The sequence below is a fragment of the Rhamphochromis longiceps genome, linkage group LG11 (genome assembly GCF_057381845.1).
Source record: "Rhamphochromis longiceps isolate RC_006_pf linkage group LG11, R_longiceps_female_GT1.1, whole genome shotgun sequence".
NCBI classification, from domain to species: Eukaryota; Metazoa; Chordata; class Actinopteri; order Cichliformes; family Cichlidae; genus Rhamphochromis; species Rhamphochromis longiceps.
The window spans coordinates 27,236,090-27,253,477 of NC_140567.1; the positions used below are offsets into that span (position 1 = coordinate 27,236,090).

Here is a 17,388-nt window from a genome sequence, read left to right on the forward strand (position 1 = left end):
TTGTTTATCACAGACAGTGCCTGGCTGGAGAGGAGCATCCTGTCCTGCATGCTTTCTGCTGACAATTTTACACAGAGTTTCACAGACTCTGAGTGTAACTAGAATCCAATAATATTTTCACAGCGCGTTAAGTCAGAAAGTTGAGAAATGAGAAAACATGCCTGTGGAAATTTGATAAAATACCCCGATTCCCAAAAATGTGAGGTATGCTTGTGAGAGTAACTTTTGTGTCACCTGATATGTGAATTTGAGTGTGTCTGTGGATTACCTTTCTGTCGGACAGAGCACCAGATGGTGACAATGAGGACACAGATGACAGTGAAAACCAGCAGCGCCAGAACACCACCTATCACTGCATAGGGTACTGCACTGTGAGTCTCCACCACTGCACCAGGATCTGAGGAAGAGCAAGAAAGACAAATAGTGTGTGTGGGTAGACTGCATAAAGGGAAATGTTGAGAAAAAGGAAAAGAAAAGTGCTGGCAAAGAAACTGAGGGGAAAAAAAGAGAGAAATGGATCAAAAATGAAAGCAGGCGAGATAAAAGAGAAAGAAAGGCAGCACATTCCATCAGCTTGGAAGAGGGAGCAAGACACGAGAAAAGCGAAGTCGATATCTTCAGCCGAACTTGCATTATCACCTTTCATAACCCCCCCACTCACTCCACAGAATGCCAGACAGTCAAAATGAGTGAGAAAAGGGTGAAGAAATGAGGAGACTGAATAAAGGAATAAGTAGCCTATGTCAGCCACTGCAAAACCACTCCATTCAGGAACCTGTCAAGAGTACAATGCATTTTGAATGAGGGAAACTGTGTTTACACCTCAAGCAGTGCAGTCGTCAGAAATGAAACCAAACATTTCACCGCAAAATGAGTTAAGTGAGCTCAAAACCTGGAAAAAGACAAATTATGTGAAAATTTGCAGTATAAAGTTGCAGTTGTGGTAAGAAATAATGACGGCTAAAATGAGAAATGATGAAAGAAGTGCATGTTAGTATTGAAAAGATTTGTCATTTGATATCTGATCGGTCAATCAATCAAACAGTCAAATGACAGAAAATGAAAATAGAAGAATTTGTTAAGTCACACACACTCTCTGTCTCTCTCACACACACACACACGATTAGTGCTCTGAGATGTCATGCTCCCCTTTAAGCATCCATCCATTCCATCCATTCGCTTCCGCTTATCCTTTTCAGGGTCGCGGGGGGCACTGGAGCCTATCCCAGCTGTCATAGGGCGAGAGGCGGGGTACACCCTGGACAGGTCGCCAGTCTGTCGCAAGGCTAACACACAGGGACAAACAACCATTCGCACTCACATTCATTTGCACATTCACACCTAGTGACAATTTGGGTTATCCAATTAACCTATCCCCACAAGCTGCATGTCTTTGGACGGTGGGAGGAAGCCGGAGTACCCGGAGGGAACCCACGCAGACACGGGGAGAACATGCAAACTCCACACAGAAAGACCCCGGCCTGATGTTGGAATTGAACTCAGGACCTTCTTGCTGTGCGGCAACAGTGCTAACCACCGTGCCACCATGCTGCCCTTTAAGCAGTTTGTCAAAATTAAGATTACTCAAAAGTCAAAAGCTTTATTGTTAGTTGCACCTGTTGCAGATCATTTAGCTAAACCCAAAGGAAATGATTGTGTTTATGTGTGTCTTTATACAATTTCAGTAGTACATCCTGGCAAAACAACAGCAAAAAAAGACACTCAGGTATTTACATGCACAGATGCAGAGATAGAGAGAATTAAGATAATTGGAATCAGCCTTGTTTCTCCTGAATTTACAGGACAGCTCTAATTATCCACCAGAGAGCTAACTTTAAATGTGTGCTTCTTGCAAGGATGTGAATTGTTCTTCACTGGATGGAGAAAAGGCCCCCTGACTCCCACATTGGCACAAAGAAACATTTTTTAGTTTTGAGCACTAATGAACCTATGTGCTGTTGCATTTTTACAGAACATAATAAAGCAAAATAAGCTAGGAGTGTGTTAGGTTTTGTATTGTTGATTGTCATTTATGCTTAGAAATATTTAACCATATATGCTTAGAGGTGTATAATCAATTGTGTAGTGATAGGATGTGTGATCTTTAGCAGGCTGCAAAGGCTTGGTGTGCATTGGAATGCACACCTACATCCTGGGAGCATGGGAAGAGGTCGTACCTTGTTTTATTGTTTTATGGTAGGATAAACGTGGCTATATCTGTTTTAGGCTAAGTGCCTTTTGTTTAGATGAACTGTTGGACTTCCAGACCAGCAGGTTTAGGGAAGTCATTAATGGGGTCACACTCTGACCCCCCCCCCCCCCACACACACACACACACACAGGCAAGGTACTTTTTGTTTGTATGTAGATGTCATATGTTAAGGAACCTATGCATATTCATGTCAAAGTTAATAACCACTTACTCTTTCATTTTTCCATTTTTAGTACATACATTAATACACCCAACACTTTGTTAGGTACACCTTGCTAGTACTTGGTTGAATTGGTTTTCTTTAAGAACTGTCTTTAATTCTTATGGCATAGATTCAACTGGGTGCTAAAAACGTTCCATAGATATTTTGGGTTATGATCTATTGGATTAAGATCCCGTGACTGGGCAGGCCGTTTGAGTACAGTGGACTTAGGGAGATGATTTGAGCTTTGTGACATGGTATGGTGTACTGCTGGATGCATCAGAAACATCAGAAGGTGGTGACACAGTGGTCATAAAGGGATGGAGTTGGTCAGCAACAATACTCAGATAGGCTTTGGTGTTTAAACATGTTCATTTGGTACTACTGGGCCCAAGTTGTTTTAAAGAAATATTCCACACTCCATTAAACCACTACACCAGGAGACTGAGCCACTGATACGAGACAGGTTGGATCCATGCTTACACCACATTCTGTCGCAGCAGAAATCGAGACTCATCAGACATGCCAAATTGTAGCTGGTAGGAATTACACCCAGTGGGAACCACTTCTTCTGCTTTAGCCCATCTGCTTTGTAAATGTCCAGTTTTGTTTATTGATCTAAGCCTGAACAGCTACGCGTAGTGTCCAGTAGAGGGCTCTGTTGTTTAGTTAGCGGCAAGCTAACTAAACAAGCACCATGACTTCCGTCGACACAGTCGTTGCAAGTAAACTTGCCAACAACTTACAGGTGCGTGGGTTTGATTCTGAGACTCGTGTCCAAATAGAACAAGCCTACTCTCGTGACTTTATCCCAGTTGACAAGTCTCATATCCCTACCAAGGAAACGGCACTTCAGTGGCCACACCTTGAAGGCTTAGCTAACAAGTTACAGCCATTACAGAACTGTGAAGTAGGTCTATTGATTGGTTATGACTGCCCATCAGCACTAGCCCCCCTAGAGATCGTCACAGGCAAAATAAACGAACCTTTCGCACAAAGAACCCTACTAGGATGGAGTATTATTGGTTCTGGTAATCCTCACCTAGACAGAGAAGGTAACCAGAGTTATGTGCACAGGATCACAGTCAAAGAAATGCCCATACCATCAGCCACAGAAGTACTCAAAGTCCTAGAGACTGACTTTAATGAGAGAAACTATGAGGATAAGTATGTATCACAGGATGATGTTCGCTTCATACAAATCCTCAGTGATACAATAAAACAAAGACCAGATGGGCACTATGAGATGCCGCTTCCCTTCAAGGGCAATGATCCACCAGCGCTTCCCAGCAATAAGAAGCTAGCCACAGTCCGACTGCAACACCTGAAGAAAAGGCTAAGGGCTGATAAACAGTATCATGAACATTACTGTTCCTTTATGAGAGACATTATCAGCAGTGGTGATGCAGAATTAGCACCTCCTTTGTCTGAAGGCAAGACTGCATGGTACATCCCACACCATGGGGTATATCACCCGAAAAAACCCAGCCCCTCAGCTGTGTTGTTAGTAGGGGATCCAGAAGTCAAAGCAGTCAAAGCTCTCACAACTCAAACAAATGAACAAGACAATATCCTCAGCCGTTTGTCAAGGTTTTCAAGCTGGTCAATGCTCCTTAAAGTGGTTGCAAGGATAAAAAGATTGAGATCCAGCAAAGCCCAGTATGGAAACTTTGTAACAGTAGATGAACGGAAAACAGCTGCTGACACAGTAATAAAGCTCCTTCAGCAGCAGGCCTTTTCTCAAGAGATGGAAGTGTTGAAGGTGGGAGATAACCTTCCGAGTTCAAGTCCCCTGTTTAGAGTAGATCCAGTACTAGATCAAGGACTTCTCCGTGTTGGAGGAAGACTGAAGAAGTCAACACTCTGTCAGGGACTTAAGCACCCCATCATCCTCCCGAAAGACCATCACATTACAAAGTTGATCATTGCTCATTTTCATGCACAGATTTGTCATCAAGGTAGAAGCCAAACTCTCATGGAAATCAGATCGAACGGATTTTGGGTGATTGGTGGGAGCAAGGAAGTTGCAAAACTAATAAGTAAATGTGTTCAATGTCGAAAACTAAGACGTTCACCAGAAGAACAACGCATGTCTGAACTCCCAAAGGAACGAGTTGAAATCTCAGATCCTTTCATGTATTGTGGAATGGACTGTTTCGGACCATTTGTCACAAAACAAGGTCGCAAAGAGCATAAAAGATACGGACTCCTCTTTACATGTCTTTCCTCACGTGCAGTCCACATTGAGATGCTTGAGGATCTTTCTACTGACTCTTTCATCAACGCTCTGAGATGTTTCATCAGCTTAAGAGGAGCTGTTTGTAAGTTGTACAGTGACCAGGGTACAAACTTTATTGGAGCCAAAAATGAGCTAAGAGAGTCTCTTAAACAATGTGACATGGATGCCTTAGAAGCATTCCTTGCCAATAAACAGTGTGAGTTCGTCTTCAATGCCCCATCTGCTAGCCATGCCGGAGGTGTGTGGGAACGACAGATTCGAACCATCCGCAATGTTCTCAATGCCACCATTGCTCAATGCCAAGGCAGGCTGGATGACAGCTCTCTAAGAACTCTATTCTATGAGGCGATGTTTATAGTTAATGGTCGACCACTGAGCGTCGATGGAATCAATGATCCTAAATCTCCTGAACCTCTAACTCCAAATCACCTAATATTGATGAAATCAAAGGTTGCACTGCCTCCACCAGGAAAGTTTGTGAAAGAGGACTTATATGCAAGGAAACGTTGGCGCAGAGTCCAGTATCTCACTGAGCAGTTTTGGAGTAGATGGAAAAGAGAGTACCTTCTGAACATATCTATGAGACAGAAATGGCACGTACCACGTCGAAATCTTAAAGTCAATGACATAGTCATTATCAAAGAAGACATGCTTCCCAGAAATCAGTGGCAACTGGCTCGAGTGGTTGAAGCACCAGAAGAAGATGACGGTTTGGTCCGCAGAGTCAAGCTTCAAGTTGGCGATCGAGGCTTAATAAAGAAGCAAAGAACAGCACACAAACCTCACGTAGTTGAGCGACCTGTTCAAAAGCTTGTAGTTCTATTAGAAAATAACTAATTGATGTTTCAATCAATACTTTCACATCAGGCGTATTTTGCGAAAGTTTATTGATGATGTATTTGAAATTGTGTTCGTTCTTGTCGTAATGTCCATATGTTAAAGCTGGAAATCATGTAAAGAATGTTGTTTGTTATACATGATTTGGTGGGAGTGTAAATGTCCAGTTTTGTTTATTGATCTAAGCCTGAACAGCTACGCGTAGTGTCCAGTAGAGGGCTCTGTTGTTTAGTTAGCGGCAAGCTGCACTTCCAGCTCAGACCGGTTTTTGTGGCACATGTCCCAGTAGGCAGCTCTCAATGAAGCGTGAAGCAGCGTGATACCGGACTCTAGCGAAATTAACAATTTGCAGCCCTTGGAATGCGGAGCGAGTTTTCACGGTGCATTGGTGCACCTCAGCACTGTTAGATTCTGAATGAATCTCAAAGTAAAAATTACTGCACCCGTCGAGGCTCTCTCTATTTCTTCCTTGGTCCGAGGGACTGCTACATGCTTCAAGGTTGTATGTGTTGTGCATTCAGAGACGCTCTTCTGCACACCTTCGTTGTAACAGGTAGTTATTTGGGTTACTATTGAGTTCCTGTCCTCTTGATGCACTCTGGCCATTCTCCTTTGACCTCTGGCACCAATAAGGCATTTTCTCAGAAAGATATTTTCTCTTTTTTGGATGATTCTCTGTGAACCCTAGAGATGATTGTGTGTGAAAATCCCAGTCGGTGGTTTCTGAAATACTCAGACCAGCCTATTTGGCACCACCAACCATGATCAAAGTCACTCAAATCACCTTTCTTCTCCATTTTCATGCTCTCTTTCATTCAGCAGGTTGTCTAGATCATGTCTAGAATGCCTAAATTAATTGTGCTACTGCTGTGTGATTGTCTGATTAGATGCTAAAACAAGGAGTTGGACAGGTGTACCTAACAAAATCACCAGTGAATGTATGGATTTATGTCTATGATGAATATCCTCTCATGGGTATACTCTATTTAGTGGTATAAGACTTTTTTAGTTCATAAATATGTACTTGTGTCATATTACCACAACATACCATTACACCATCCACTGGACTCCAAATGCAACTTCTTTTAATCCTGCTGATGCTTTTAGTGGCATATTGCAAATGAATCACAGAAATAGTTTTTGTCTGCTCTTTGACATGGTATTACTAGCATGTATAAAATATAACTCATAAGTGTTGCAGATGAAGCCCATGCATCTCTGTCTTGCTTTGTCTGTGTTGTCTCGTTCTTTGTTGTTGTGAAAAAATTAATAAAACATATGTCTTTGAGTCTGGACTTGTGTCTGAGTTGCGGGCGATAACAAAAGCCTTTTGATGGGCTGAGTCAGTGTAAGAGCTGGTAAAGCCAATAGAATGCAAGGACACAGAGTTATTGATGCAGCTCTTGAACCTTGATAGAGTGGAATTAAAACATGAATCATTAATACAGTGCTAACAGATAGATATCAGCAGAAGAAGAGAGACTTGTGGGAGAGGTGAAAGAAAAGAAGAGAAAGGAGAAAACTGAGGATCAATGACTAAAAAAAAAATCCTTTCTCTACATGCATCTCTTGGACAAATGTCTTACTGAGCAACTTGCATCACTTTTCTGGTTTTGTGGATGACAAAAGACTTGCATCTATATTTATTACTTAAATGAATATTAGTTATTTGAGGACACACAGTGAGAATAAGGAATATTTCTTAGGAGCCAAAGAAAAGCAAAACAAAAGAAAAAACAGGTATACTCAAGAGATCTGTCTTTATCTCCAAAAATATGTTGTTAATCCTCAGTGGCCCAAAGCACCACAGGAAATGACTGACTAAAAAAAATAGTTGTTTCCCTAAGGAGTCCTTATGATACACCACATTGAATAAACATCCACAAAACTGTCCAAATAGAAACTTTCTTAAGACCCTTTATGACATCTCCACACATGCCCAGCAGGTGAACAACCTCTACCTGTCACGGATAGTGACAGAGGCAACAGCAGAACAAGAAGAATGCTCCTGTTCTCTTTGCTTCATCTTTCCTTTTAAAAAAAACAGAGAGCAGACAGAGAGGAGCTGAAGGTGTGGAAAGCAGGACGAAAACAGTGAGCATGTGCTTTTGTGAGTGAATGAGATAATTAGATTCTGTAGACGAAAAAAGATACGGCGTACTGAATGAGAGTGTGCAGTTATAAATATGCACACAGCAACCATGCTTATAGCTGCAGCGTAACACTCATCTGAGCAAATATGATTACAAACACCTGGATCCCTGATCTTTTCTACTTTCATGCTCTCCTTCTCTCTTTTGATGTACATTTGTGAGTCTGTGTGTGTATAAGCAGATAAAGGTTTGTGTAGCACCTTCTGATCCTGTCATAGGCTAACATTAGTCAGCTTAAAACTAGGTGTGTTGCTAACTGTTAATGCAGATTCATTAACGGTAAAAAAAAACAGCACCATGGAATCCTGCTTAGGCCACACACACACACACACACACACACACACACACACACACACACACACACACACACACACACACACACACACACACACACGTGTAAAAATCTGGGCAATGAGCGCGTGTCGGGGGGAGCATCAAAGAGCTAGTGATGAGAGAAGAGAGAATAGATGGTTGCGCATGGTGCATACCCAAGCGTCTGCAGGCGGGTCGCTCATGTGGATGCAGGGCAAAGGAAGGTTGCAGCAGTACAGTGTGTGCGACTGCATGTGTGAGTGGAGGGAGGTGGAGTATAGGTAGGGCGGTGGAGGACACCATTGGAGAGAAGGAAATGACAGGGCGAGAGATGCAGCGACTATGACCTGCAAGAGCTGGGTCACAAGAACGACTAGGGAGAAACCCAAGAGAGATTAGGCACTCTGTCTTCTATCTACATTTGTGAATACATTTTATATATATTTATAATGTGTGTGTGTGTGTGTGTGTGTGTGTGTGTATATATATATATATATTTTTTTTTTTTTTTTTTTTTTTTTTTTTTTTTTTTGCAGTTTAGCTTAAATTATGGGACAAAAAGAATGGTAACCCGTAACTGTGAAAAGTCTTCAGTGTAATCCATGTAGCACTGCATCACAGTGCTATGGGAAATGTGGAGGGACAATGAATAGGGCTGAAATCCTGCAATTAAATGACAATCCACTTGAACACCTTAGTAATGGCCACAATGAAAGAGATAGAATGTATAGAAAGCATGAGGCTTTCAGTGGCAACAACAAGTACTGCTACTTTGATGTGGACAACTGCTCAAAGGGATTATAGTCTACTAATTATACTGTTCTTTGGCTCCATGTTTAAAAATACAAAAAATTTTCTGTAGTAAATCCATAATAAATTTTAAAAGGTAAGCTAGAAAAAAAACCCCTAAACTTAAGTATAGTCATTTTGGAGAAAAGAATTAGGCTAACCCAGATGTGATCTCTTCCTTGCAGGTCATAGTTATCTGTTTTCCCATTGGGGTGCAGCAAAGCCAGAAAAGAAAGATATGCATGTGTGTTACCTTCTGGATCCAGGGCCAAGGTGGGTGGTAGGAGGGTTGGGGTGGTAGAATGGGAGGTGATTGGTGGGGTGGTAGGAGTAGGAGTGGAAGGGACCATGGTAGTGACAGACACATTATCTACAGGCAGACAGGGAATGGGATAAACACAGACATACAAATACAACACAGAGGGACATTTTAAAAGGTGTTTTGTAGTAAAGTTAGTACTGGATGTAAAACATGACACATGCTTCTTTCGTTTCTGTGGCTGCAGTTGTTTCAAACACTAAAATATCAACATTAGTAATCATTTTCCCCCAAAATGTATGCAGATTTCAAGAAGAAATATATTCTGACCCATGAAAAGTGATAAACAAACACATTACCAATGTTCTTTGGCAGGTTATATACCAGCTAAGGAGGTTAAAGATGCTCACGATGTGAAAAACATGCTTTAAAGTGGCAGCTGATGAGAATTACACCTGGCAGACTGGCATTCATCTGTGAAGCAATTGGAATATATAGGAACACATTCTCTATCACTGACACATTTTCTATGGTACAATGGCAGGAGAGACAGAGACATTGTCTGTGACAGATGCATTCCCAATGGAACAGTGCCATGCAGAGACTGTCTCATTCAATGCTGAACAATAGCTTGGATCTTGACACATTCTCCAAATCAATGGCTAAGACACAATGGTAGGTAGAGAGGTAGAAAAAGACAAGTTCAGTGCTGTTAAAGATAAAAATAATGGCTGACAAGAACTAAAAGGGAGATGGTGGCGTGAGTGTGTGTGCATCAGCACTTTCAGAATGAATAATACGCCACTTCATCAGACAATTTATATAAAACTGCAACATGCAAGGAAGTCTATGTGCTCAGTGTAGGGCACACACACACACACACACACACACACACACACACACACACACACACACACACACACACACACACACACACACACACTGAAGTTATTTTGTAATAGAGGAAAATGCACTTGTGCATGAAAACACACATACTCAGTGTACATGTCCTTATACACAAATGCCTAATTGCACACACACATGCACACACGCTGCCCTTTCTGTTCAGGAGTAATTTATTGGTAAGTATTCCTCTGTCTCTTCTCTCTTTCTCCCACCGGCCCTGAGATCATCAATCTCTTTTTGCACTCCTCTTATGTCAGCACAATACCTCCCCCACTACTGCCTTTTTTCCCTTTCTTCAAGACTAGCCTTGGTGTTCTCTTGTGTTCGTGACTTACATGATGCATAATGTATTTTGTGCAAAAGATGAAGAGTTATCTGCGGGAAAAATAAAGTAAAATGGAGAGTGGAACAAATTGAATTTGATAGAAAATAGAATTTACTTAAATCTCTCTTTAGTGTATGAGTTGCTGTATGTTATATGCTTTTGTATGTGTGTGTGTGGATGCATGTAGATTTCATTTGAGCCTAAGAGCGGAAGATTAATTGCTGAGGTCACTGCACCAATTAACTGGTCGCTGATTAATTTCTTTTGACTATCATGAAAAAATAAATGTTCCCCGCTCACTATTTTAAACTTTTTTCTTATTTTTTTCAGTCTCACTCATCTTTTCTTCTTTCTTTATCAACAAAACTCTTTTTTTCCCTCACCCTCGCTCCCCAACCCATTTTGTCCACTTCTCCACTTCCCTTCATTTGGCTGCCTCAGCTGGCTCTCTGGTTTCATTCCTCTGTGACTGCGTTCCCTCACTGCCTCTCTTCAACTTAATTAAGGAGAATGCCATACAGCTGTCGTTCTCTTGGCCGATAGCGTCCTTTTTTCCCCACATCATATTGTTATTCATTAACACTATACGCCTGCCAATCAGGCACACAGCCCATGTTATTTCGAGGGATGGATGAGGCGGCACTTGCGATAATGACGTTTCTCCTCGTATCTCATTCTCACAGTAGTGCGCCTGAGGATACGGTACCACCATTTTGGATGAGCCCTGTTATTCTTTCATGTTCAGTGTTCTTTATTTTAAGGGCTTAGCCCAAAGCACTGCTTGTCTAGCCAGTTATCTTTTAGCGCACTGAGTGCTTAGACATTGGTCAAAGGTCCACTACTGTGACCATAAAGGTCGACACTGATTACCTGAAAACTCATAGAAAATTTACTTGGATGTCAGGTGCATTGTCACAAGTGAAAGAAAATAGCACTGAAGCTTTTCTTTTTTAAAACTAAAACGACTCGGCTTTATCTCAGTCTAGCTTCTTCGGCCCCCTGCCTCTAACCTTTTTACACTTTCCTTCTCATTCTATTTTTTTTGAAAGTCTCTCTTCATTAAGTGGAGGTCTGTTTTTTTTTTCATTCCAATTACCCTGACGGCTCATTACAACAGTCGAGGAGACAGACTAATCCCTGGTCACCTAATATCCTTCTCTATCTCACCGTGTACCCACCCTTTCATCTTTTTGTCCCTTGCTTTGCTTTCCATGCAACTTTCTGTAAATCAGTTTCCAGTTTGCATTCTTCCCACTGTTCGCTTCTTTCTGTATTTCACAGAAACGAGCACCCTCACATGCATACACGTGCATGCACATGTGTTAAGTATATGAAAACTATAATACTTATTTCCCCAAGATGGAGAGAGACATTTCTCTCTCTCTCCATCTTGCACACTCTCTCATGCAATTCAATTCTAATAGGTTTTATTGTCTTGGCGATTCATCTGAGTGCAGCAACTAAGTTCAATTACATAAGGAAGCCCTTTGGGCTTTCACCAGACAATCAACAACATTCTCCTCCCCGTCACAGGCACTCGCATGCTCATGCATCTTTGCGCATACACATAAAAAAAAAAAATCCAATTTCTACTTAACAATGGTGGCACAGAGATGAAACACCCAACAGAGGCCACATCCTTTTAGGATGTTACAGATACTCGCTCCGAGACTGTGTGTTTGTGTGCGTGTGCCTTTGCTTTCTCATTCTTTCGAAATTTCTCACATTTACATCAATAGTGGCCTCCTGAATGCTGCAGAAAGTTAATTTCATTGTTTTAATTTGTTCACACACCTACATGCACAGCAACAGGAAATATCTCACTCTCTCTAAATCAAGGCTTCTTAAAGTGTGTCAATTAAGGAAATCAGCATGAATTAAGAGCCATAACAGAAAAATGCAGACATCACACACGGGTAGTTAACGTTTTAATGTGTCTGTTTAGAGGATAGTGGTTTATGTTGGTGATTAATTTCTTCATTTAATTTCAGTAAATCGTTTTTGTGCTGGTTTCTAGCTTTCAAACCAGCACCCTCTGTCCTATTAGGAAGACAGAAACGTGTTTGTGTGTTATGAACACTAGAATAAAAGAGTTAAAAGCACCCACAAGCAACATTAGCTCTAATACTTGAAATACTCAGTTTGTCTTGGGTAAGGTGCTTCCTTGATCACTGTGGACTCACATGAACTGTGATTTAGTACATCTGTGCTCACACCTATTTTGGGTAATATCTATATAAGGTCAGAGATGAAGACCATGTGTGAAAATAGCCATAAACTGTGGAGGAATGAATGTGCAGCCCATATAATGCTACCTAGCCCTCTGATTGGTCCCCGGGCACTCTGAGAAACCTCGCTCTTAAATCATAAACATGCATGTATACAGGAATAAAAATTCAATAACACACACACAGAGTAATATGCGGTAGGAATGTGTGACTCGTCCAATAAAGCTCAGCTTCAATGCATCATGTCTTTGCACAACCAAGGCCCTTGGAGAGTTTCCCACCTCTCACTCACGATTCTCCTTGGCTAGCATTAAACCTGCCTCTCTTTGTAAAGTGACAGCACTTAAAGCACCTGCGACAAATCTGAAGCCCCTTTTGCCTGAGTTTGAGCTCAGGCTGCAGACCCTGATGGCAGGTAATTCTCGCAGAGGGACGGTTGACACAAAATGAGACATAGAGATGAACAAGTTTCTTTGCACCTGTAACAGAATGGTTTCATTTCTGCTGACTCATACCTTATAACACACATCTTCCATCATCCCCTCTTTGCCTGCACTTCCTCCTCCAGTGCACCCAGGGATTCCCTGTGGGAAGGCTGGGAGCCAGCTAAACTGACATTTCGTGTATTTGACAAGCCGTGGTACTGAATGTTAACCTGCATTCAACCTCCATCGTCCTTCATCTCCCCCTATTCATTTCTCCATCACACCCCCCTACCCCCGTTCCCCCAATCCAACTTCTCACTACTTTACACCCAGTTTGCTCCGTGTCGCCTTCTCAGAGAGCAAGGCCTTCTTCGGTAAAGAGACTGAACTGCAGCTGAACCTAGAATAAGGGGCAGACCGGTGGCCAAGTGAGAAATAGTGATGGTGTTTGAAGAGCAGGGACAGGAAAAGGAAGTGGACAGGAGGTGCTAAAAAGGTGAGAACAGTTGAAAGCACAAGGAAAAAATGACATTGAGGAACAGAATACAGCAAGTTATAATGGGAAAAGGTGAATAACAAGAGTGTTTCAAACAGAAAAAAGAAAATAACCTCAGAGAGATTGAAAAGGTAAAGCATGCGACTACATCAATACACCAGTAAAACTGCATTTCTTTTGATCTGCATAATGCTTTGGGAAGAAGTGAAGATCCTCGCTACAAAATAAGTTAATCATTATTTAAGATAAGATAAGATAAGATAAGATAAGATAGAACTTTATTAATCCCTCGGGTGGGTTCCTCTGGGAAATTCGATTTCCAAAAAAAGCACAGCAACGACCAAAGTTACAGTTACAGAATTGTTATATATATACACACACACACACACACACACACACACACACACACACACACACACACACACACACACACACACACACACATATATAAATACAGAAACAAATATAAATAAAATATACGAAGGGGATAAATAGAATAAATAGGAATAAAAATAAAAATACAAGTGAATTGCACATTTCAAGTATTGAGTCTATTGCACCGTTGACTATTTACAAAAAGTATTGCACAAGGTATTGTACAGTGAGGTGAAGAGGCACTACAGCTTAGTTGTTCCCCCCTCCTTTGTCCTCCTGTTTCCCCTCCCTCTCCCCTCCAGAGAGGAGTTAAACAGTCTGATGGCGTGTGGGACAAAGGAGTTTTTAAGTCTGTTAGTTCTTGTCTTGGTGAATGAATGAAAGAATGAAAGAAACAGATGATGACACCTACTTAAACAATGTGGGTGCTGGAATGAAAGAAAGCACATGCTGCGTAAAATGTTGGAGTTATGATTCATCTTGTGTTTTATAGCATTAAATCCCATCATTTTTATTATTAATTGGCGACTTTCATTTAGTTTTCAGAAGCTAGCATGTCACCAGCACTATGTTAAATCATCCTTGGTGGTTTATTTACATCAATACAAATGTATAGTAAAGCGTGCATTTAAGTTCTGCGGCATTTACAAAGACACACATATTACCGAAAACATTAGAGCTTGAATTCAATGGATACGTTTGACATTTCTCAAGAAATAATTTTCACCATATTAGCTGGATTATTAGTTGTGACATTCGGGAAAATCAAGTGCGACTTTCAGTTGCCTACAGATTAATATGATGGTTGCATCAACAACTCTGAGCTCTTTGAGATAAGGTTTAAAACAATCTGCCCAGTGGGTGACTACATTTTTTTTTTTTTGAAGTACAGCAACCTACCACTGATACGGGGCACACCGAGAGGACTTAAGAAGCTGATTGCTGAAAATCTATGGTGCAGCACAAAGGAGCTGAAGCTAGGCTTATGTTGTTTATGAGGATTTCCTGTCTTTTATGGATTTTTATTGAGGCCAGATTCCTTGATCTGAAAGTATCATTTTATTCACAAAACGAAAGGATAAGAAAAAAAAGAGCGATATGTCAAATTAACGAGCAGCACAGAGCAACGACATTAAATAAAGAAGATAAATGATGAAATTTGAGGAAAAAATGCCACAGAGGAAAATAAATGGAGACGACTGCTAAGGAAATGGTGAAGTGGAAAAAGACAGAACATTTTCTACAGTGGTGGCAACACACATCAAAGCTCGACATGTCTAACCTTTTTGAATAGAGAAACAGAGAGAACGAAAGAAAGAATAAGTGCGAGAGAAAGGAGAGCTGGTGGTGATGTCATCTTTCATCTTGCCAGTGTTGCCACCCGTGATGTCTGTGGAAAGCTGCCATTACGTGTGTCATCTGATTATTGTACAAAAGTGCACTCGGTGTGGAAAAGAAAGCGATGGCTAGTGCAACAGTGAGAAAGATAGAGAGACGAGGGTGCGCTAACTAAAAGCAACCTAAGAATGTTACATAAGATATGATGTCTCAGCTCCCTTCATTCTTCCCACTGCTTCTGATCTTCAAACCAGGTGCTAGAATGACATGACAGGAGCTGCCAGTGGGGGAGTGGGGGGTTAGATCAAAAGGGCAAACCTACTGAGTGACAGTGGTGTGCACGTAATTAGGTCAAACCACAAATGCATTGGATATGAATCCATATAAGCCGCTAATGACGAGCTTGCTTTACAATTCAGCCCTACTGCTGCTGTCTTGTTAAAATTTCACAAATCTTGTTTTGTCCTTATTTGATTGCAAGTTTTACAGAGTTCTTACTCTCTTGGATCACACAACTTTAAACATATTCTTTTCAAATGTACTTCTAAGCCAGAGAGAAAGTTTAGCCAATTTGTCATATTTCCTGAAAAGAAGTGGTGCGAGATATTCATGTGATGTTGCAAGCGGCATCGCTAGCATCGCCTTTTATTAATAAGGGATAACTGCTGTGTTCATTTCCACAGTTGTATGATTGAACTCTGCTAGCAACATTTACACATGTAAAAAAAATATGCTTATTTATTTTGAGCCTTGGTGAAGCTGTTTTAATTCCTCTTCGCCACCCTCCCTTCAAGTCACCCTTTCATTTGATCAGCTGCCCCTCACAAACAGAGGTAGGAAAGTGATGTGCTTACGCTCAGAGCTGTGGTTACAAATGACCCTAATAAGGATATCAGCTCTCACTGATATGATACAGAGCCACAAGTAGCTGAAACCAAACATTTAGAGCAATCTGATGCCTGAGGTTTCAGCTCAAAGGGATTAATTGGACTTATGCTTACCTCATTATCTGGAAATTTGGCCGTGCTGAACATCTAACAGTGTAATGTGATATATGTATGTGTATATATATATATATACATACACACATACATACACACACACACACGCACACGCACAGTCCTTATTACTGAAAATAAGGACTAGCATAGCAAGTAAGTGGATTAGTAACAAATATGTTTTTTATAAATTACTTTTCAGAGACAGAGTTACAAAGTGCTGTAAAACAAAATAGAATTACATAAAAACTAGAAATAATCACAAAAAATAACAGAAGTTTTAAATATAGTAAAGAGCAACAAAAACACAGAATAAAACAGAAGAAACAAAAGCTGATAATTAAAGCAGGCATTATCAATAAGATCGAATAAAACAGAAACGCTACATAAACAAATAAGTCTTTAGCTGATTTTTTAAAAGAGTTCCAGTTTAAAAAAAATATAACATCTTAATTTCATGGTTTTAGTATGTAGTAGTATGTAGGCTTATCAAAGTCAAAGTCTCTTCATTTGTCTCACTTGGGAGACATTTGCTTTGGACACAGGGGTCACATCGCACTCCACAGTCTTCAATCTTGTGTGCAATAGCTAAGAAACTCTGAACCTGCAATCACAGAATGCTAACAGCGCTAACTGGTAAGTGAGCTGTGTTGAGTTTAAAATCAGAGTTTGGGTTTAAAATCTGTGAAAAGAGACGTTTTCACACTGATTCTTATATATACAGCATGTTTTAAGTGCAACATAGATTCTCCCTTTTTTTCCATATGTGCAAGTTCTTAAGCCACGCCTTACTAACATCATACATGAAGCCCTGCTGTAAAGTTACAGCAACCCAGGTGCCGCATCGCTTTGTCGCTCGAATGTGCATATATTCAGTTGGTATGAATAAATGTATAAATGTTTGTATACTTGATTCTAATGTACTGTTAAGTCTGTTTTACACTGATGAAACTGCAGCTACCAGAACACAGAAAACACATCAATAGAATGAATTCCACTTTGATCTGTCGATAAACCAAAGCAATTTCCACATCTCCATTATTAGGCTGTGGAATGGTAACCTTTAATATTTTATTGCATCCAGTTTATATTTTCTTGAGCTCTAAAGCGTGGCTGTCACGTTAGAAACAGACAGCAACATTGAGAGCACACGTGGCGATAAAATAATTAACTTGCTCTTTGTTTTTTCACTCTGCGCACTTAATTCCAAGCTTATTGATTTTTCTGCAGCATTAATCTCTTGTTTTATTTGTGACAGTGTTGCGATTGACTGTTAGATTTTTTTATATTGTTT

The 17,388-nt window shown here is 40.6% G+C and overlaps 1 protein-coding gene across 3 annotated transcripts in view; it reads right to left on the minus strand.

The window, feature by feature from the left end:
• Positions 1-17,388, minus strand: part of cadm4 (cell adhesion molecule 4) — a 187,991-nt gene that overhangs the window by 3,738 nt on the left and 166,865 nt on the right. For 2 of the 3 annotated variants that reach the window (XM_085423434.1, XM_085423433.1), the window contains exons 7-8: positions 8,998-9,114; positions 269-397 (exon numbers count right to left, since the gene is read on the minus strand). In XM_085423434.1, coding sequence (XP_085279560.1) covers positions 269-397; positions 8,998-9,114 — 246 coding nt within the window. The remainder of the gene's footprint in view (positions 1-268; positions 398-8,997; positions 9,115-17,388) is intronic. The other variant, XM_085423435.1, reaches the window with a different exon arrangement.